At 55.9% G+C, this 21,175-nt stretch overlaps 8 protein-coding genes across 8 annotated transcripts; 5 read left to right on the top strand and 3 right to left on the bottom strand.

Moving 5' to 3' along the window:
* Positions 1-884: 884 nt before the first annotated feature.
* Positions 885-3,031, top strand: B0T15DRAFT_191575 (glycoside hydrolase family 43 protein). Its single transcript, XM_062862447.1, has 3 exons — positions 885-1,407; positions 1,468-1,556; positions 1,617-3,031. The coding sequence occupies exons 1-3, from the start codon at positions 1,149-1,151 to the stop codon at positions 2,742-2,744; spliced, it is 1,476 nt and encodes a 491-aa protein (XP_062721005.1). The 5' UTR covers positions 885-1,148; the 3' UTR covers positions 2,745-3,031.
* Positions 2,855-7,115, bottom strand: B0T15DRAFT_502366 (uncharacterized protein; the record flags this gene model as incomplete). Its single annotated transcript, XM_062867432.1, has 5 exons — positions 5,096-7,115; positions 3,567-4,385; positions 3,389-3,475; positions 3,041-3,317; positions 2,855-2,982 (listed from the first exon to the last, which is right to left on the bottom strand). The coding sequence occupies exons 1-5, from the start codon at positions 6,644-6,646 to the stop codon at positions 2,855-2,857; spliced, it is 2,862 nt and encodes a 953-aa protein (XP_062721004.1). The 5' UTR covers positions 6,647-7,115.
* Positions 7,116-9,403: 2,288 nt separating this feature from the next.
* B0T15DRAFT_191504 (peptidase S28) lies at positions 9,404-11,523 on the top strand. The gene is made up of 3 exons (XM_062862446.1): positions 9,404-10,519; positions 10,584-10,792; positions 10,853-11,523. Exons 1-3 carry the CDS (start codon positions 9,693-9,695, stop codon positions 11,452-11,454), a joined length of 1,638 nt encoding a protein of 545 aa, XP_062721003.1. The 5' UTR covers positions 9,404-9,692; the 3' UTR covers positions 11,455-11,523.
* Positions 11,524-12,297: 774 nt separating this feature from the next.
* Positions 12,298-13,927, top strand: B0T15DRAFT_511161 (uncharacterized protein; the record flags this gene model as incomplete). Its single annotated transcript, XM_062867896.1, has 4 exons — positions 12,298-13,256; position 13,349; positions 13,422-13,487; positions 13,814-13,927. The coding sequence occupies 4 exons, from the start codon at positions 12,298-12,300 to the stop codon at positions 13,925-13,927; spliced, it is 1,140 nt and encodes a 379-aa protein (XP_062721002.1).
* A 942-nt stretch (positions 13,928-14,869) lies between these two features.
* On the top strand, positions 14,870-15,507 carry B0T15DRAFT_493403 (uncharacterized protein; the record flags this gene model as incomplete). The annotated part of the gene is made up of 2 exons (XM_062866942.1): positions 14,870-14,918; positions 14,984-15,507. The coding sequence occupies 2 exons, from the start codon at positions 14,870-14,872 to the stop codon at positions 15,505-15,507; spliced, it is 573 nt and encodes a 190-aa protein (XP_062721001.1).
* A 677-nt stretch (positions 15,508-16,184) lies between these two features.
* B0T15DRAFT_484907 (uncharacterized protein) lies at positions 16,185-17,138 on the top strand (the record flags this gene model as incomplete). The annotated part of the gene is made up of 1 exon (XM_062866255.1): positions 16,185-17,138. One exon carries the CDS (start codon positions 16,185-16,187, stop codon positions 17,136-17,138), a length of 954 nt encoding a protein of 317 aa, XP_062721000.1.
* A 754-nt stretch (positions 17,139-17,892) lies between these two features.
* On the bottom strand, positions 17,893-19,601 carry B0T15DRAFT_567234 (uncharacterized protein). Its single transcript, XM_062870721.1, has 8 exons — positions 19,483-19,601; positions 19,365-19,419; positions 19,049-19,285; positions 18,730-18,932; positions 18,472-18,613; positions 18,328-18,413; positions 18,034-18,206; positions 17,893-17,936 (listed from the first exon to the last, which is right to left on the bottom strand). The coding sequence occupies exons 1-8, from the start codon at positions 19,587-19,589 to the stop codon at positions 17,899-17,901; spliced, it is 1,041 nt and encodes a 346-aa protein (XP_062720999.1). The 5' UTR covers positions 19,590-19,601; the 3' UTR covers positions 17,893-17,898.
* A 710-nt stretch (positions 19,602-20,311) lies between these two features.
* On the bottom strand, positions 20,312-21,021 carry B0T15DRAFT_574610 (uncharacterized protein; the record flags this gene model as incomplete). The annotated part of the gene is made up of 3 exons (XM_062870962.1): positions 20,312-20,407; positions 20,533-20,927; positions 20,992-21,021. The coding sequence occupies 3 exons, from the start codon at positions 21,019-21,021 to the stop codon at positions 20,365-20,367; spliced, it is 468 nt and encodes a 155-aa protein (XP_062720998.1). The 3' UTR covers positions 20,312-20,364.
* Positions 21,022-21,175: the final 154 nt, after the last annotated feature.

The raw sequence follows: 21,175 nt of genomic DNA, 5'->3' as shown, positions 1-21,175 counted from the left end.
GACCCTGGTTCGCCTCTACCATCTCGCGGTCTCGCCTGGAGCTGTCAGTTGAAACGCCTGCATCAAGATGAGGCCCACCGCTTTTGATCGTGGTCTTGATTCCGTCCCGCGACGAAGTAGTGGGGGTAAAATTCCACGCACCATCCACATGTGCTGTGCTAGTACCTTACATACTGTCTGTAGCGTACCAGGTAATCATCGGATGTTCAGAGGCAACCCGGTGGCTGTGGTGTGGAAAGTGCGACTCGGGCGTGGAACTGGTATCAAATCGGGTTTGTGGGGTCTCTCTACTTCGTAAATCGGCCGTAATTCTTTTCGGATTAGTTACCTGCACACCTAACCTTTCAAATCACAAAACGGACGAAAGACCAGATGCAAGATTGGAATATGCATGCAAATTTGCCAGGGAGCCCAGGACTGGCTGAATCGCCCAGAAATGCAATAAAATACAAAGGATGTGCATTTCCAATTGCCAGCCCAGACTTCCACATACATAGTTACCCCTAACCCCTGCACATCCACCATCCAGAGCATGGACCGAAGACTTGGCATTGGGCCATCACCCTTCCTACTACGTATTGTACAAGTTGCATTAGTCGTCTCAATCCATCATGGTCTCAGTCGTCAATTAGCCATTACTCCCATCCTCTGTTTTCTAGCCCTAATCATCACCACCGACTTTTAACCAGTCCCGAGCAACTTGAAGCCTCAAGGCGCTCTGTTCGATCGCCGGAGCTGACCCTAACCCTTCCCCAACTTTGAGTCGAGTTGCATACTAGTACCGCGAGCGAGAGCATTAGAGTCCGAGAGACTTAGAGATCGTCGATCTAGGTTAGGTAGAGATGGTCGATTTATACACGGCGGTTTCAGGAGCAACTGCGGACGCCGGTTCGAGATACACCGAGACGCCGAAGCGCTTGGCAGAGCTCGGGATATGGCCCGCCGCGCACAGCGACGGTGGTAACAAGCCAAGAGATCAGCTGGCCTGCCCATTGGCGGCATAGTTTTGGTCCGGCTATTGCCAGGCCAGGAAGCGGTTATGGTAATGTACGGTGTGCCGTCATATATGGTCGACGCGAGATGTCTTCGACCGTATCTCTTTCCACGATCAAATCACCTATTGCACACTCGCGTGGGATACGGGAATCATGCGCGGACTGAGGCTTCTCGCAACCCTGCTGCTGGCTGCTCTGTCGGAGACGAGATACATCGTGCCCGGAGGAAGATGGTATGACACGGAAGGCAATCTGATCAGCGCACACGCCGGTGGCATCGTCACCGACAAGAGCACGGGCAAGTTCTGGTGGTTCGGCGAGTACAAGACGGAGAGCCATCCGGAGGGCGGAGGCGTCTCGGTTTACAGCTCGAGTGATCTTGCCACCTGGCAGTACCACGGGCTTGCTCTTGGTCAGTCGCGAACTTCAAGTGGCTACGATCTTCAGGAGTCCAGGTTGCTGACTTCCGTAGCACCGATCGAAGGGCACGAGATCATCTCGCCGAAGCACATCATCCAGCGGCCCAAGGTGGTGTACAGCAAAGTCAGCAATGAGTATCACGTACGTCGAGAGGAACGATGACTCCATGGCACAAATCATTCGTGTTGACTATGGACATAGATGTGGTGGCACGCGGACAACTCCTCCTACGGCCTGCTCCTGCAAGGCTTCGCGCGATCGCCCAACATCTCGGGGCCATACGAGTTCGTGAGCGCCACGGCCCCGCTCGGCAACTGGTCGCAGGACTTCGGGCTGTTCACCGACCGCAAGACCGGCCAATCTTACGCGCTGTACTCCAACGGCGACAGGCGCGAGGGCCGCGACGTGTACATCACGTCCTACAACGACGACATCTCGGCGCTCGACCGCGTCGTCTACCGCTTCCCCAAGTTCGACCTCGAGGCGCCGACCATCGTGCAGACAGACCGCAGCTACTACGCGCTGATGAGCCACAAGACGGGCTACCGCCCCAACAACGTGGTCGCCTTCCGCGCCGACAGCCTCGCGGGGCCCTGGTCGCAGCCGTTCATGGTCGCGCCGCTCAACACGCGCACCTTCAACTCCCAGTCCGGGTTTGCGCTGCGCATCGAGGGCACCAGGCGCACAACCTACCTCTACCTCGGCGACCAGTGGGACTCCAACTCGATCTGGGAGAGCCGGTACATCTGGCTGCCGATGACCATCGACGACGGCCAGGGCACGCTACGACTCGAATGGCACGACGTGTACGACCTGGACGTCACAACGGGGGAGTGGGCCCCCGTGCGCGGGACGACGTACTACGCCGCCTCGAAAGGTACGCGCACCAGCGGCGGTGCCTTCAAGCAGGAGGCCAACTTCGCCAGCTACGGCACGATCGCCGCGGGCATCTACGGCAACGACAGCACGGTTACCTTCGAGGGCGTTCCGGGTGCCGGCGCGCCGCAGTGGGTGTCGTTCTACTACCAGAATACCGACGACATGGGCTTCGGCGACCAGCCAGGCGGCACGCCCGACCGCATTGGCGGGTCGTGGCAGCTGCGCCGGATCGCGAGTGTTGTGGTCAATGGGGACGTGGAGAACGTGCACACGCTGTACCAGAGGGATACGCACAAGGGGGTGATAATGTCGACGCCGCTGCTTCTGAAGCTTGGGAAGGGGCGGAATAATACGATTACGGTGGGGGGATTGTCGAATGGGTTTGATGTCAAGGGGGCGGACCTGGATCGGATTGTGGTTTATCCTCCGGAGGGGAAAGCGCGGTCATGAACCTGGGAATTACCAAAGTTCGGTTTGATTCATGGTGGAGGTGAGATGTTCTGGGGGCTCAGGGCTGCTTATGCCAGGGGTGAGGAGGGTGCAGCGGTCTTACATCCAGCCTATGCGAGCAACGCCCTCCGCCCCGTGACTTCGTGGGAATGGACATCGAGGTTACACACAACAACCGACCTGAATCCTAACAGTCCAGGGCCCACGAAGCGATCACACTCCAGCTCCCACCCCAAGCCTGCTCGGATCAAGACCCCGAGTCTGAACCAGTCGCGCGGAAAAGCTAGCAACCATACCGTATAACCAAGGCCGCTTGGTAGCCAGCAGCCAGATCAAGAACACCAGCACGGTTGTGGGGGCAGTAAACGCCCAGTACACCCAGAAGTTATCCTGCACGACCGTCGACTGGTCCCACTGAAGCGATGGCACGGCGAAGAGGGCGGCGAAGAAGGTTGCGGGCAGGAAGGCCATGGTCATCACTGCGATCGTCTTCATCGACGAGCTATCGTGCTTGGCAGCCGCCGCCAGCGCGATGCTCGAGCTGGCGTCCTCGTGGGTAAGCAGCGCAAACAGCTAGGAGCATCTCTTAGTCGACTCGATCGTTCCGGTTATGGTGAAGGGTGAGAGATGGAAAGATCGCTTACAACGGTGGAAAGCCGCTCGGCTCTGACCTTGAGGTAGAGAATATACTCGATAGGTTGACATGTGCCGTTCGAGCGGTGGCACAGCTTCTGCAAGACTCGCGAGGCTTCTTTGGTAGCTCTCCAACGCCTGACCTGAGATGCCGTGATCCTCACTGTTCCCGTGCTCCTTGAGTATTACCCCGAGAAGCACTCGTGAGCTCTCCTGGTGCCGGACGTGGTTGCTGATGTTGATTGTCACGTCGTTGACCTCTCGAAGCAACCAGGATAGTTGATCAATGTCCCAATGTAGACGATGGTGACGTCCCCACGAGAGGTCCGCAAACGAGTTCATGTCCGGGGCAAAGCCCGTCCGCATCTCGATGTACTGGACCGTCTGCAGCCTTTCGCCAACAGTCTCGCGATCGAACAGCTCCAGCAGGAAATAGCACGACACGAAACAGAGGAGCGACGGTGTGTGCATGTGGCTTTGGTATCCCCGCAGGACGTCGACGAACTCTTCAAAACGATGTGATCCCCCCGCGCGATCGATAAATAGCGCAGTGGTCGTCATGCTCACTGGATCAAACGTCCAGACCAGGGCAAAGAGCGCCAGCCCATAGAACCTCGTCAACCGATAGCCCCCGCCGCGCCACTCATGGAAGCCGTCATAGTCACGGCATATCATGTATCTGATTGCGGGGTCTGCCTTCATGCCGTCGAGTATTCGATCGAGGGCCGACGGCGAGATGAGAAGGCCACGTCCTTGCTGGCGTATGTGGACCAGTCGAAGAGTACTAGTAGTAGCGGATGCCTGCGGCAAACATTGAGATCCGGCCTCGCCGTGCCCGACTTCTGACAGCAGCCAAGTGCACAGCTCTTCCTTGTTGACGGTCTGCAAGTTTGGCGTCGCAAGATCCTTCTGCCCCCCTTCCGTACACGCCTTCGTGGTCGCCTTATCGTGAAAGGTCCTAAGCTCGATAGCCTCATAGCGTTGCTCGGACTCGTACAATGGATCAAACTTTTAATATTGTTCAAAATGAACTGGGCGCGTAATCTGATACCTTCCATCACGGCGATGTGACAGGGTGAGCTTTGGCTATCGTTGGCTGAAAATGAAGCTTTCGGTTTTGAAGGGTCTTCTATCCCGGAAGGCGTCAAATGGAGACTGAGAGACTCTGCAAAGCTCAAGAGGGAAGCGTTGAAGAACCTTAGGATCTAGCAGGTAAGGCGCTGTTTGAAATATTGATGACTAATGCGCAGATGTTACACAATGAGGCTGGGTGCAGATGGCAGAATGGTGCCCAATTGGGTTCGGATGCTTCTCCCCAATCACTGGTGCGCTGAGCAAGATGCTTGGGGATAAGCCCAGATGCTGGCAAATCGTCGACAATTTAGGGGTAGCAATATTATGAAGGAGGATAGAGAAACACATCCCGTCATTCTTTTCCAGCTAGTCTAACAATCTGAATCAATCTATGAACCACCACCCGAATTTGCCACTACCTAGTTAAGTTATCCGAATCTTCACCCAGACTGCGCTTGGCTTCGTGCGTAGCTCAGCGCAATGTTCGCTACACGATTGTAGTTCTGTTCCAATGACTTCTTGAGCGTATTCAGACTCTTTGCAAATCGGCCCGATCCCACCATGTAGATTACAATCTCGCCCGGGTGTCCGACATAAGTCACCTTAACCTGGTTGTCGGCGAAGAGAAACGTACCTAGACTAACCAGCTGGTCCGACGAATATCCTTGAAGATAGGCATCTCTGGCCCAGAGAGGCGGAAAGATAGGCAGCAAGACACTTTTCGCTCTCTTGTCCTTTAGCTCCGTAACCGCCGAGTGGAGCAGGTCAATGTTGGCGGCAAGAGCGAAAGACTGCCGAGTCCGGCGAAGGGAGCTCATATACTTCTTGTAGGCAGCTTCGAAGAGTTGCTGGCTATCCCGATCGGTAGCGCCTGTTATAAGGGTGCTGCAGAACCTCTTGGACTCGTGCGTGATAAGCCAGTTGGGATCGCATCGACCGTAGGCAAAGTCGCGAGTCGATGTCGCCTCGATCAGCGAGGTGAAACTGTTAGGCGATACATGTTGCAAGGCCACCTGAAGCGCCATCTGTAATACAAAACCGTATAGCCGCTGGTGCTTTAGCTTTCGGAGATCGTCCTCGCTTCTCTGGATTATACCGGTCTCCGATGCCTGCAAGAACGACGGTCTAGTTTTCGAGACGTCGACATGGACTGTGACCGGAGGAAGGTTGATTCTGCGCGGCCGCGGCGCCGCCTTGGAGGATGCAGGCGCCGCCTTGGAGAATGCAGCAGACCGGATGGGCTCGGGAATGCTCTCCATAACACGGCCAATCGCCTCGGCAATGCGCAGTGCGGCCCCGCCGTCGAGGGCACCGTGTTCGCCGCGATAGACGTAGGAACCACTCGGGAAGACCAAGTAGCCGAGTGTCTGGTCCGAGTAGACTGTGCTGAAACCTTGCCTCTGGGCGACTGCCTCTTTGGAGTTGGACGGCCTCTGTCTCTCGATTCCGATGGATGTAATAGCGGTCTCGAGGATCTTCATCTCTCCGGGGTGCGTCCTGAGTAGACTTGCCCTTCTGCCCGCCCAATCGGCCCGAGGTAAGTACGACGACAAGGTGGCCACAGTCGGGGTGTCGCTCGTTTGCTTGCTGCACTGGCTTTGGATCTCTAGGAGCTGTCGCATAATGATGTTGAGAGGCACTGGCTCATACGTGCCATTCAAAATCTGTACCTCGAACACAAGTCCGTTGTACCAGACCAGAGCATGTCGGGAACCGGGGCTTGTCTGAAATGAATCGGCCTTGATACCAGGAATACGGACCGTGGCGAATCCCTCCCGCAGTTGTCTGGTCTCGAACTTCTTGGATCCTCCATCGGTTCCGAAGGTTTTGACGATGTCGGAGGACCGATACACCTTAGCAACGGCATACAAGAGCATAGCGGCCGTCGTCAGCGCATACGACGAGCCTGGGGGTGTTTTCATGAGGCCCACCAGGGTCGTGTTGACGAGCGGGCCTCTCAGGCGTAGGAACCTATCCCGATATTCCGAAGTGACCCAGTTCTTTTTCGAGATGTGCTTCGTTCGCGCAGCTGCCTCGAAACGTTCCTTTAACTCAGCACCGACGAAGGCCAAGGTTTCAACGACTTTATCTTTGCCCTGGTAGCCCATGACGTCCAGGAGTTCCAAGGATGCCTCTAGGGTAGGCCCGTATTGGGGCGCGGGGGGGACGGAAGCGATTGATCGTGGGCCAGGCATTGCTGTACGAGTGAGACGTATTTTCCAGTAGGTTGAGACTGAGAACCACCCCCCTAGTCGAACCTGGAATAGCTTCCGGGCGTTTCGCGGCGCTAGCACCGGTGTTGTGTTCGGACATGGTCGATTCGCTTTAGACCGTCTCGAGCGTGTAGCGGATTATCTCACTGTCGTGTAGAGTCTCTTAGTAGGATGAGATTTCTAGTTTTTCTACCGATGATTCCCAGAGTGAGAGGTTGGTAGTTTAAATACATCATAGGCCGTACCTCCAACAGTTGGTGAGCCATGCCTCTGAGGCTTTGACCCAGCGCTCCCAATAAGACCAGACATTTCAAAACAAGCCAAGCCGAGGCCCGGCCAGCCAAGTCAAAACGACCACCTGTCTTGGCAAAACTAGTGCTGTGAGCCCGCTACGCGGGTAATAAAATCAATGACCCCGATTGCTCGTTGCAGCCGGATGTGGTCAGTAGCCTTAATATTTTACCAGCGGGCATTTTCTACTTGAGTGGTTACCGTACTATGCAGATTTTTCCGACCCGATAGTTATGTAGCCTGGGTCCTGGCAGCGCTCCCAATAAGATCGACTTTTCGGTTGGGGCGCGCCAGGGATAGGGGAATGTACAGTACGTGTCCAAAAGTCTGGAGCACCCCACATTAATTAAACGCGCATCGCGACACGACACCCCCCATCATCAACCTTCCAACCAACAGAAATACAGCCCACCATGTTCAATTTGGCCGAGCTTGGTGCCAAATTGACGGTCGGCCGTCAGCCTGGCCAGGAGTTATCACCAGCTGCACGTGCAGCCATTGCTGGTGCCGTTGCAGCGGGGGCTAGCCAGACGGCTGTTGCCAACGCGTTTTCCATCAGCCGTCGTGCAGTCCAACTATCACTTCAACGCTTCGAATCTTCTACTACCTTTGAATCCAAGCCTAGAACTGGCCGGCCAGAGATTCTTACGCGTCGGGAGAAGCGGTATATCATCCAACTTGCAAAGCGGAAGCCCTGCCTTACAACGCAACTGCTCACTAATATAGTTGATGCTCGGATCTCTCGATCAACAGTGCGCCGAGTTCTCCGCCATCATCGAATGCGCAAGTGGCGTGCACAAAAGAGAATTCCATTGACAAAGGCTATAGCAATGGCCAGATATAAGTTTGCTTGTCTTTGGTTAGAGAATCTCGAGGTGCTAATGCGAGTAAGTGACTCTGAAGTTTACCCTTGAATCTACTGACCAACCTCTAGTCTATCTTCACCGACGAATCGTCTTGCCAGAACAATTCAAGTAGCCCAGCAGCTTGGGTATTCCGGTTCCCTTCTTAAAAATGGGATAAGAACTTTGTTAATATATAAAGTCATGGTAAAGGCACTATCTCGATTATAATCTAGGCAGGAATCTAGAAAGGGGGGAGGACTGACCTTATAGTCATGGAACATAACTATCAACCACTGTAAAAAGGAGGATATAGCTCTTGGAGCTATCAGTGGGCATTAGAAAAGGGCCTTCTTCCAGTTTACAATAGTACAAGGCATTTCCAGCAGGATAACGCCCGGGTCCATATATCGTTATCCTCGACCGAGTGGCTCCTAAATCATATGATTGAGGTCCTTAAAGACTGGCCGGCTCATAGCCCAGATCTTAACCCTATTGAGCATATATAGGCTCTATTGAAACGGAGGATGAAGCAGGAATATCCAGATATCTGGTTACTCAAGAAGAACCACGTAGATGTTGCTAACTTTACTAGATATCTTCGGCGTTATTGGTGGTCAATTGACCAGGCTCAGATTGACAGGCTGGTCGACTCAATACCCCGGCGATTAGCTGCAGTCAAGAAAGCTAGGGGTTGGTATACAAAATATTGATGGCTAGAACCAGGGCTTTAAACTGTATATATCTGGATTGCTAGAAATTCATCTGGTGGAACGTTATTGTAGGATAGGTGTCTTGGTCATGATGTCAAAAATCGTGTGGCGCAGGGTGGTTGGTGCGGGGTGCTCCAGACTTTTGGACAAGTACTGTACATTGCCGGCACGGAAAAGCCAGACCCCGGCCGGTTTGCAAGACAGTCAAACCGATCGGGAGCCGCCACGAGGCAAGACGGCCGCCGGCGACGCAAAACAAGATAAAACGACGGCTAGTTTTGGCTTATTGGGAGCGCTGCTCTGACTGTTGGTGAGTCGCATATGCGACAGTTGAGGCCTGATTAGGTCGGGCTGGTCTACCTCGGGTCTACCTAGTTTCGAACCATAGCTACTGTGTAGTCCAAGCATCCTTCCCGATTCCTGCTTGGTGCCTGTTGCTAATCTAATCCGAACCAGGAAGGCGTAAGTAGCGTATCATTGCTGCGTGGACGGGCATTGCATGATTACAATCATTATTCCCGGCTGAGAACCGCATTCCCACGCAGCACTGCCAGCCCTCCGACACCGCCCGAGGCAGCAGCCAAACGCCCGCTAAAAAAGAGCAGGAAATGAACGGCACAGGGCGTATCCTAATGCATGGTTGAGACCTAATAAGGTGCGATGAGTTTTGTTGCGGAAGTTCGGGTCCCGGGAGTATCCGCAAATCAATAAGCGCTCCACGCACGGGCCAGAATCCAGATCAACCTCAGCGATGTCGGTGGAGCCGTTGATACCGTTGATCGGACTCCTCGGAGGACGTCTCCGTCCCGTCGGGCACGGTGGCACGGAACGGGAAGGTGACGGGATAAATGGCAAACTGCGCATGCAATGCGCCTACCTTCAGACGTTGCACAGGCTCAGGCCCAATCGCGCAGGGCCCAAGTTATGCGAGGTTCAAGGGCCATTTATTGGCTCCCTAGGCAGTGTCACAGCCAGCTTCCTCTTCCGATCTGCGTCCTGCGCAAAGCTTGCCCCTGTCCACAACAATCGAGTGGGAACCCAAAGTCGATCACGGCATATGCAAGACGTTTAATAAACGTCGGCGCGACCCAAATGGCGAAACCATTCTTTCTCTTTTTCTCAACCTCATTCTTCTCCCCAGGGCGAACCGACTCCCCTGGCTGACTCGCTCCACCGGCCACCATGAGGTTCCTCACAGGCGTCCTCGCGGCGGGCCTGCTGCTCGCCAACCATGCCACCGCGGCTTTCATGCGCGGCAACGCTATGGACATCGGCCCCGACGACGAAACCACCAGCGCCGAGATCCTCCAGAAGCGCGCCGAAACCGTCAACGGCTGGGGCACCTTCGACCAGCTGATTGACCACGCCAATCCGTCTCTGGGCACCTTCAAGCAGCGCTACTGGTACGGCACGCAGTACTGGGCCGGGCCCGGGTCGCCCATCTACCTGGTCACGCCCGGCGAGCAGAGCGGCGAGGGCTTCAACCGCACCTGGCTCGGCAACGCGCGGCTGTCGGGCCTGATGGCCAACCGGACGGGCGCCGCCGTGGTCATCCTGGAGCACCGCTACTGGGGCGAGTCATCCCCTTACCAGGAGCTGACGGTCGCCAACCTGACGCACCTCACGCTCGAGAACTCGCTCAAGGACCACACCTACTTCGCCAAGAACTTTGTGCCGCCCTTCGACACGTCCGGCGCCAGCGCCCCGGACAAGGCGCCGTGGGTGTTCATTGGTGGGTCGTATTCCGGCGCGCTGGCCGGGTGGCTTGCGGCGCTGGAGCCGGGCACGTTCTGGGCGTATTACAGCTCGAGTGGTGTCGTGGAGGCGATTGGCGATTTCTGGCAGTACTTTGCGCCCGTGCAGGAGGCGACGCCCAAGAACTGCAGTGCCGATGTCAATGCCGTGGTCAACTACGTTGACTTTGTGCTCACGTTTGGCACGGCGAAGCAGAAGAAGGCGCTGAAGGACAAGTTCCTGCTGGGCGATCTGGAGGATGCGGACTTTGCTTCGTGAGTTTGTCTCGCTCGGTCGGTATTTGACCGGGATCGGACTGACGGTTTGACCTGTCTTCAGGGCGCTTGAGTATGGGCCATGGCAGTGGCAGTCTGGCCAGTTCTACTCGGTCAAGAACACAGGCTACACTCCGTTCTACCGCTTCTGCGACTACGTCGAGAACGTCTGGCCCAACTCGACCAACAAGGTGCCCGGTGCCAAGGGCGTCGGCCTGACCAGGGCCTTGGACGGCTACGCTAAGTACATGAAGGAGGAGATCATCCCAGGCAGTGCGTTGTCCCATGTCCCCCTAGAATAACAGGTTCCCAGTTTACTGACCTCGCCAACAGTGTGCGAGTCATCGGGGTACGCCGAGTGGAGCGGCACGTACAACGTTGGCTGCTTCCAGAACCTCAACGCCTCCAACGTCGCCTACAAGGACCTGACGCCGGGCAACTACATCAACCGGCAGTGGATCTGGATGCTGTGCAACGAGCCGTTCGAGTGGTGGCAGGACGGCGCGCCGCTGGGGCGACCGACGCTGGTGTCCCGCCTCGTCAACGCCAACTACTTCCGCAAGCAGTGCCCGCTGCTCTTCCCCGAGGGCAACTTCGGCATCGCCAAGGGCGAGCGCGCCCAGGACGTCAACCGCTGGACCGGCGGGTGGAACGCGCTCAACACCACCCGCGCCATGCACACCAACGGCGAGTGGGACCCCTGGCGCGACGCGACCCTGTCGAGCAAGTTCCGCCCCGGCGGGCCCGTCAAGAGCACCAAGCAGCTGCCCGTGCGGCTGGTCAAAGGCGGCACGCACTGCTCGGATCTGTACGGGCCGAACTGGGAGGTGAATGGCGGTGTCAAGCAACTGGCGCTGGATGCGGTGGAGAATATGGCCGAGTGGGTGGGCGAGTTTTATGAGGAGAAGGGGAGGGAGAAGCCGTGGGCGGTGTAAATGGGGTAAGGGGGTGAGAGATGGTTGCTTACAAGCCTGAATTTAAAGGGAACGTGAAGGGAAGAAAGACGCCCTGCCTTCGCCGAATATAAACAGCGCATGACTTCCATTGCGAGAGCGTTTCGCAGGCCCTCGCCATTAGGGGACACCGTGAGAAATGGTCAGCTCTGGGCGAGTCCAGCGACGACCATGTTGAGATCCTGCTTGGTAATAATCTCCGTTCAAGGTACCTGTGTGGCCTGTAGGCGATTGAGTCTGAGCGCAGAGGCTAGAAGATGAGCTATACATCCCCATCATGCCTTAAACGTCCACAACTCTATTCGGAGCTACAGCTGACAAAGCCTCGAGAGCGTACAAGATATGGTCACAATGTACGCATGCAAGGACCACAAGCAGTACATTGAGTTGCGTGACATAGTAGGCTTGGTATTTCTCGTCTTCAATTACCCTTGCAAGGATCCCCCGTAGGAGCAGCACTTTTGACGTGTCAGTCTGCCAGGTTGTCCGAGGATCTTACCTACTCGGACCTTCCACCTGAATCCAAGCATGATGATCTGTAGTTCAGTTCATAAAACCGAAGGATCATTCGGATTTCTTGTTCGCGATGCGGACAAGATTTGTCAGCTCATGAGATCCACAGTAGATAGAGTCGGAGTTACTGCAATGATTTCTAAGTGCCAAGGCGTCGCCATCGCCATGTACAATACATACTATATCTCGAGCCTTATTATTGCAAGCAATCTCGCACCTCCATCTCCAATAACGAGGTATCCCACCGGTGCCTTTGCAACGATTCTCGCACCCAACCTTTCTTGACGCAACCATACTCCCTCGCAACCAGCCATGGCCAAGATTGTCACCGTCGTTGGCGCCACCGGCCAGCAGGGCCAGGGCGTGGTGTCCGCCTTCATCAACAACCCGGCCTACCGAGTACGCGCCATCACCCGCAACCCGTCCAGCGCGGCGGCCCAAGCGCTCTCTGCCCAAGGCGCCGAGGTGGTCTCCGCCAACCTCGACGACCTCGCCAGCCTCAAGACCGCCTTTGCGGGTTCCCACATCGTCTTCGCCGTGACCAACTTCCTGGACTCCTTCGTCGCCCTCGGATCCCTAGACAAAGCCATGGACGCCGAGACCGCGCAGGGCATCAACGTCGCGCGGGCCGCCGCCGCCACGCTCCCGACGCTGGAGCACTACATCTGGAGCACGCTGCCCAACGCGAAGGCCCTGTCGGCGGGGAAGCACCCCGTGCCGCACTTTGAGAGCAAGAACCGCGTCGACGCCTACATCCGCGAGCGCGAGCCTGACCTCCTGCGCAAGACCACCTTCCTCTGGGTGGGCAACTACCACTCCAACTACCGCAGCCCGTGCCACACGCCCAACTGGATCCCGTCGACCAACAAGTTCATCCAGTTCGGCAGCTTCGCGCCCGACACCCCGCTCCTCTCCATCGGGGACGTAACGCGGAATCTAGGTCCGTTTGTCAAGGCGGCTGTGGAGCAGCCGGAGAAGACGGCGAACGGGGGCATTGTGCTGGCCGTGACCGAGACGTATACGGCGGATGGGCTGCTGCAGCTCTGGGCGCGAGTGAAGGGGACGAAGGCGCAGTTCGTGCAGGTCGGTAAGAAGGACTATCGCGAGATGTGGCCCGTGGTGGCGGATGTGGTGGGCGCCATGATCGAGTACTGGGATGACGTTCGGGATCGGAGCTGGACGGATCCGGATGGACGGAAGGTCCTGACCAAGGATGATCTGGGCGTGCAGGGTCTGCAGAGTTTGGAGGAGGCGTTCAAGGAGCTGGAGTTGTGAGATAAGGCATGGCATCGCTCAGTACTCCGTAGTAGTACCACTACCTTTAGGTAGTAGTTGACTGTTGCCCAACACTACCGTTTAGCAGGGTTAAAACAGATTCGAGCTTTGGGAGAACTTGCCTGCAGTGTGGATGTCGCTGTCGCTGACTGAATATGAAGTCGCGCTTTGACGGGCCCATACCGGGCCAGGAAAGAACACAAGGCCATGGTCCCATGACAGCAATGGTACGCTGCATGAACCACAGCGAGGAACAACAAGTGAATAGTACTTTCAGAATCAACAAGAACACATTGAACCGACCATGTGTGGAGAGCGAGGCACAAGACGGTTCATCTTACCAGCCTTCAGAAAGAGTTGGAAAACAAACAATGGAGCGAGCTGGCGTGCTTCTCAAAGAGTCAGATGACTTTCTTCAAATTGAAAGAGACCACAATGAGCAGGCAGCGGATCTTTACACACCCGCGAATATGGTGTGACCAATCTCGGCCCCGAGGGCATCAGCTCGTTCTTTAGCCAACATTACTGTAACAACTACTGCCGCCCCAACTAGTCCGCCCCGGCCAATCCGGTCCAACACTTCCGTCCGACACCGGGCATGACATTCATCAGCTGCTATGTGCCCAGGGCCATGTCCAAGCCGTCGGGAACCTACTTCCGTGGCTGATGGTGCGGACGTCCTGAATGTCCACCAACCCTTGCAAGACTGTGGTGGGGGACATTGTGGCTGGGGAACTGGCTGATTATGCGACGTTGACTCCCTAGGTAGTCAGTCACTCGAGTGGGGAACAGACTTCATGTAACTGGATCGCTCAAGATGGGACTTGGTACACTCAATGGTGGCTCAGTAGTGGCTGGTAGTTCACCTGAACCAAGAGTAATACAAGAGTATCATCCAGTGGATTGTGTTTATGAAATAAGGCTAGGTGCTAAATGTCGGCCCCAAACTCTCGGGTTCCAGCTTTTGGGCGCCCCTTCCTCTTTCGACAGCGCATACGGATCCTGACGCTCTTCACCCCGGGTCATGATCATCGATCCTTCCACACACTCTCTGGGTTCGGGTTATAAGCGCCGTCTAGCGCAAATGTGTTCTTGATATGATTCGATGCTCATTTTAACAGAAACTTAATTACAGTCTACCAGAGGTGGTTGACACTTCAGACGAGCGCCAAAAACCATGGGGCGGCAACAAGGGGTAAGGGGTTCGGGGGATGAAACCCGAGCAAGCCCCTGTCAGTTTGACAACCTCATCGCTTGCCAAAATGCGACAACCCAGTCTGTTTACGGCCGCCTCCGACAGACAGCGTGGTATTGCCGCTGCTGTCCTGGCAGCCTCGTGGCTCAACTCTGAGACGGGAACTAGCAGCTCGGCAAGCTTGCCGAGAACCCTGCTGGCGCTTCGAAAGTAGTATAAGTACCTAATGCGCGTTGTCTGGAGACGATAAACGGGTCTTCTTATCATCTCACCTTCACTGTGGGAGGCTGCAACGTTCTTTTTTGTCTTAGACTTTTGTTTTCTCACGGCACCGGCTTGCCTTTCGTTTCTTTCTGTATAAATTACCGCCTCGAGTCTCTTCCATTTCAGCTGTCATACTCTATAGCGGACAAGATGAAGGTCTTCACTGCTCTCACTTTCGGCGCCGGCCTCGTCTTTGCGGGTATGCGTTCACCTCGTCCATTACCGCCTCGCTTTTCCAACGATGAAGCACTAACCTCGCCTCAGCCCCCCTCATTTCCGAAAGACAAGCCGGTTCAGCCTGCTTCGTGATCGGCAACCAGGCCCTACCAAAAGAGGTCGCCGACGTCGTCACGTCCATCCAGCCGCGCATCACATGCGACACGTCGAGGAAGACCCTCTCCGGCGTGCCCGACGTCTCATCCGGTGGCGTGTCCTTCTCGTCCGTCAACTTCGCCTCGTCCTCGCAGACGCCGCTGCAGTTCGCCCTCAGCAAGTTTGCGACGCCCACGCCCCTGAGGAGCGCCGACCTGGCCGCCTTCCAGAAACAGCTCGACGTGTATCTGGCGACTGAGGCCGGCATCCGCTCGGTCGGCGGGAGTCTGGCGATCAAGGTGCCCAAGTTCTTCCTCCAGTTCCAGGTCTCGCGCATCCAGACGGCCCAGGGCAACCCGCCCACCGCACCGGGTCTGCAGGTCGATCATCTGCTGCAAAAGGTGCTTAAGAATGCGCCCCGGGAGAGTCAGGCGCTGAGGGACCAGGTTACGGCGCTTGCTAAGGTGCTGGCTTGAGGGGAAGGTGATGGGATGGGATGCCAAGGGAGCTGGTAGATAGTGTTGGTGGCCGAATGGATGAGATTCAACGGAGTTGGAGACTATTCCACTGGTGATGAATTCGTGGGTTTGCCATCCGCGGATGGTCCACCGTTGCTTCCAAGTTCCGTCATCATAAAATCTAGTGCCATGGAGCTCGCCAACCGCGGCGCACCAATGTTAGGAATAAAGGCAAGTACTAGTGGTCCTTCCCATATGTATGGATGTTACTAATCCGCTCAGTTGACTCAGCACCATCGCACTAGAAACGCACGAGAAACGAATAATCCCAATCGGCAGGTTTCCTGCACCGGTTTAAGTGGGCGACCAGGCAATTGTTCACTAAACACAGGGACAACGACACACTGGCATCCAGGAGGAGCTCGGTGTACCACCAGTGCTAAGAAGTCAATTGCCGACGTTAGTAATCGAGAGGCAATGAAGTACTAGTAATTGAGCAACAGCACACATCCTACATCGGAAGACCTACGATATGCTATAGCTATAAGAGGACCCATGATGTCCCGCTCACGTTCTTCATATCCATCACCCTCCCACACAGCCCAGTCGCTCAGTCCCATCTACTACCTTCATCGCACAGTTACCACACCACTCTCACCAACACCCCAGAAAGAGTCTCTTAACAACCGCCCACCATGTCCACCCCGTTCAAAAACATCCTCCTGATCGGCGCAACGGGCTCCATAGGCCGCTACGTCCTCCGCGCCCTGCTCGCCGAGCCTACCTTCAGCATCACCATCCTGCAACGGTCCTCCTCCACCACCCCGCTCACCACGGGAACGGGAGGAGGCGGGGCCGACGACGAGAAGGTGCGCGTGATCACCATCGAGGACGACTACCCGACGCCCGCGCTCGTGCAGGCCTTTCGCGGCCAGGACGCGGTCATCTCGTGCGTGACCACGCTGTCGGTGGCCACGCAGCACCGCTTCATCGACGCGGCCATCGCCGCGGGCGTGCGCCGCTACGTCCCCTCCGAGTTCGGGCTCAACAACATGCGGGCCGACGCGCAGGCGCTGAACCGCGTGTTCCGCGACAAGGGCGCCGTGCAGCAGTACCTGCGCGACAAGGCCGCCGCCGCCGAAATTGAGTGGATGAGTGTCAGCTGCGGCATGTGGCTGAAGTGGTCCGCGCAGAACAACTTCTTGGGCATGGATATCAAGACGAAGGGGGCGAGGAAGTTTGTGTTGTGGGATGGCGGGCGGGGCAGGTTTAGTGTGACGACGGAGGAGAACACGGCGCTGGCGATTGTGCGGGCGCTGACCCGCCTGCCGGAGGAGACCAAGAATCGGAATGTGCTGGTGCACGAGTTTGTGACCACGCAAAGGGAGCTGCTGGAGGAATTGAAGCGGCAGACCGGGGAGGAGTTTGTGGTTGAGGAGGTGGACAGTGAGAAGAGGATCAAGGAGCTGCAGGCGATGGAGGCCGCGGGGGACCCTACCGGCACGTTTGGGCTGATCGAGGCCGGGTTTGCGACCGGCCGATACGGGGGCGATCTCGAGCACGAGGGCGAGATCCTCACGGACAAGCTGGGCTTGCAACGGCATTCCCTGGAGGAGGTTGTTGCGGATGCTCTGGCGAGCTTGCAGTGAAATGCCAGGAAGGGGGTCCGTCGCGTGGATTCACTATTCGGGCTAGAATAGATCTGGAACGCTACTGACACGACAAGAGTCGATCTGCATATGGATTTCTATTTTACAAAAAGAAAGGACTCGCGACTCATCCGTAGCAAAGCAGTAATCCGGTTTATTAGTACTTGTCATTGCGATGCCCTCTCACATAAGTGCCCATCTAGATCATCAGTGAATTATATAACCACCAGGGAACACCGAGATCACCAGACAGCAGAATTGGTCAACCCAGCAGTGGGGCTATCGGTTGATAGGAGCCTAGCCGACCGAGAGAAACGGTAGGCCAGAAGGGGAGCAGGTGGTGAGAATGATTACACATTGATACCTGGTAGGCACAACGCGCAATACACAACCGTGCTGTGGCCATGAAAGACGTGGTCAATAGGTAGTTATTGTAAACTCAAAGTCTCAAAGGCAATACCTAAGGCATGGACTTGAATTCCGAATCCACCACCGATTGGCTAGATTACGACCGCTCCCAATGCAAGGCACTAAGATTGAACCAACTTGAACATACTAGATTTAAAGCGATTTGGTAAATGAAGTTTTGGATTAAATGGGGTTTGTTGTATTGTTAATCGCTACAATGAAACCCGGCCCTATCTTAGGTACCTTAGTAGTTTTCAGGTTGGTACGACGGTCGCCCTCTCATCCCACCGACCTCAGATTGCCCCATCCCCTCCCCATACATACTAGTACTGTCCCCTCAAATGGTGTGTAATCAGTGAATCATGTGCCCACCAGGCAACTCCGAGAGCCCTGAGTAGTAGTATCATCCAAACTCGTTAGTTAAATGAATCAATTCAGTGATGGAACGGGGATAGTTCTTCAGAGATAGAAGAAAAGGAAAGCTCACAGCCATCATTATCCTCCCTCACAACAGGCTTGACGGTGCACTTGTTGGCGCGGTCAAAGTTCTGCGTGGTCAGGCCGTTGCAGGTCGGGCCGAAGCAGCGGTTGTCCATGGCGTGCTGCAGCGAGTCGTCCTTCCAGCCGAAGACGTAGTCGCCGTGTTGGCCGTAGCCGGTGCTAAAAACAACGAAGTGGGAAATATATGTTAGTTCTAGTCGTCGTAGGTACTACCAATGGAGGGACCCGCGGATACTAGGAGCTGTGTTGGGCGGGTAAGGACAGGGAAAGTAAAACGTACGGGTCTCCGGTTGACAGCACGAACGGTTGCGACCCATCCGCGGGCCATTCGGCTTTGTTGTTGAACTTGGTGGTGTCCCAGACGATCTACATGTATTAGTCCAGTGTGCTAGGGTTGGGTATAAGTAGTAGTAGTACCACTTACCTCATAATGGACCTGCGGGATCTTAACAGGGTGGCTCGACGGGCACTTCCCGTTTACCACGGCGAACGTGGCGGGGCCATCGACCGGATGCGCGACGTGGTCGATATGGTTGGGCGAGTCTAGGTTCTTGCCGTCCCAGCAGCTGTTCAATTTACCCTCCCCCGTTAGCCATCAATCATCCAGACAGAGACATCTCATCTTCCATCCTTTCCCTAAAGTATTGATTCCTGAAAAACCAATAAACAACAAAAAACTCACATCGGGAAGATGACGCTAGACCGGATGCCGCCCGGGCACGGCTGCTTCGGGAAGCTCTCAGTATCCCGTTGCGGGTCCATGCACGGCGAGTAGACGTTCCCGCCGAAGTTGGGCCCCGTGTAGCAGCGGAAGCAGCTCTGGATCCTGCTGCCCAACCCGCTGGACTGCCGGCGGTTGACGTCGCCAGAGAACATGCGGAAGCCCTGGCATAATAATAACTCAATCAGTATGATAATAATAGCCCGTCTCCGGTCCGCGCGAAAGAAACGTGGGGGTTGGTAGTAGTAGTAGTAGTAGTGGGACAAAGGTCGTATCGTACCGGCTTGAATGCAGTGACGGTGTTCGGCCCAGGAGCCGTGTAGTACACGGTGATGCCGCCGTTGGCGGCGCCGATCTGGTCGTTGACCATCTGCGGCACGCGCTTGAAGGTGCCGTTGCGGGCGCGGAAGTAGACGTTGGCGGTCCAGTAGTTGGACAGGTCCTGGTCGAAGGTGCAGGACGTGCACGTGGCCAGCTTGGAGATGTCGGTCACGGGCATCGAGGCGTTGAAGGCGTTCTGTCTCAGCGTTACTTAGTTAGCCGGCTGAGCGCTTACATTCCCCACGGGCGTGGATCGGAGGAGGAAGGAGACATACGCCGCCGACAATCTGGTGCACGTGTGCCGATGGGATGTTGCCGGGTTCGACGAGACTAGAGCGAGGTTAGCTGTTTCTTTTTTTTCTTTCTTATCTGCGCGGTACCCCGAGCACATACGGGTCGATGCGGTCGATGGTGATCTGGGAGCAGCCGAACCGCAGCATGGTGGTGCTGAAGCCCTGTGCCGAGACGGCCGGCAGGGAAAGGAGGCCCAGCCACAGCATTGTGTAAGTTGCCGAAAGTAAATAGCACCAAGTAGTAGTAACTTGAGGTTTAGCCGCGTTGGTGTAAGTCGATGAGGCCTAAACAGCCAAGATTGGCAGACAAAAAATAGAGTCTTCGACAAGAAAACGGTCAAAGAGGAACCGCATTCGAGCGGATCCCGCCGGGCCACTGTCGTTCCTTAAGAAGACCACAACGACAGCCCCATGGTCCAAGACTTGCCTTGTTTGGGAACCTGGGGGAGTCAAGTGCCGGGACAGTGATGGGCAGATTGGTGGGGCGAAGATTAACAACATTACCCCGGCCTATCAGAAGTGTCAGGATGATAGTCGTCCATCTCACATATTTTACCGGATGGACACGCCAGGGCAGTTCCTGGCCGGATGTGATATCATGGCAAGGCTAGGGTATCATAGATATGGATGGGATGGTGGCAGTCGGCGCCCGGCAACTCCCTCGGCAGTGACATGACTAAATATATCCAAGTCAAGCCTTTTACCGAGTGTCACTGTTGACAGCATTGACGTAATGCCGGTTGCTCGGCATATGGTTGACGCCCTAGCGTCCCCGGGTTAATCTGGCTTCATCTACTCCACGCTTTCACTGCCGCGCTCACTGGATGGGACATTATCCACGTTGGTTGATAAGAGCGTGCTTGTTCATCACTGAGGTCTGCCTTGGGCCAGCCAAGAGAATGCCCGAAGGATCTATTACAATGAGCTGGGCAAAGACTCCGTCCTGGAAAGTCCAGCAGATCCAAGGTCGCGAGCTGGAGCCTCAGTATAGTCGGTCGTGAACTCCAATCTGCTCAGGGCCATTTCTGACCACGGATAGCAGTTTCATCCCCCATGATGCTGCAAGCGGCCAGCCTCTACTAACACCCACAAACTGCCATTCCCCCGATATGCCTGGCCATTCCGGTACCCCGTCCCAAAGAGCACATACCTCCCCTGCACCGCGATGGCCCCTTGAAAGTTAGTATTCACGACCAGCACGGTACCAGTCTGCCTGTTAACGGCGACCACCAAGGCATAAGCCTGCGTGCTGAAGAAGAGGAGACCAATTACACGTCGCGCGCCTTGCTTCAGCGTGAGCGGGGCATACTCGTGGATCAGCTGCGTTACGTTGAGCGTCGATTGCGGCGTGCACGTCGTTGTAGTCCAGCGCGACGAACGAGTCGTTCCTTGGTCGGGGTACCAGACGGTGCGGCCCGAGATAACCGGGGTCGCGCTGATGCCGAACTCGTAAGTACGTGAGATGGCATTTGCAGGCGAGCGTGTCGATGTTGGCCGTCGTGATGTCGTACGTGTTTGCCCACCGGTTGTTGAAGCTGTTGCCGCCTATGGCATTGGCGACCAGCGTTTAGAGCACCTTTACCGAAGCCTCGAGGGGAAAGCTGCCTACCGGGTAATCAGAGATTACGAGCCGGGACATGCTTCCTCTATGTAGTCTTGCTTAGGCTGCCCCATGTTCGGCCCAGTCCACCGTCAGGCTTATCCCGCGGGCCGCTCCTTGGACTTGCGCCCCAATGGTTTCTCTGCATCGTGCGACGGCACGTCGTGATTACTGCAGATGGTCTGGGTTACAT

The sequence above is a fragment of the Chaetomium strumarium genome, assembly GCF_033439665.1.
Source record: "Chaetomium strumarium strain CBS 333.67 chromosome Unknown B0T15scaffold_4, whole genome shotgun sequence".
In the NCBI taxonomy this organism is placed as follows: Eukaryota; Fungi; Ascomycota; class Sordariomycetes; order Sordariales; family Chaetomiaceae; genus Chaetomium; species Chaetomium strumarium.
Note: the sequence above shows the minus strand (reverse complement) of the source record. Positions and strands in the feature narration are given on the sequence as shown.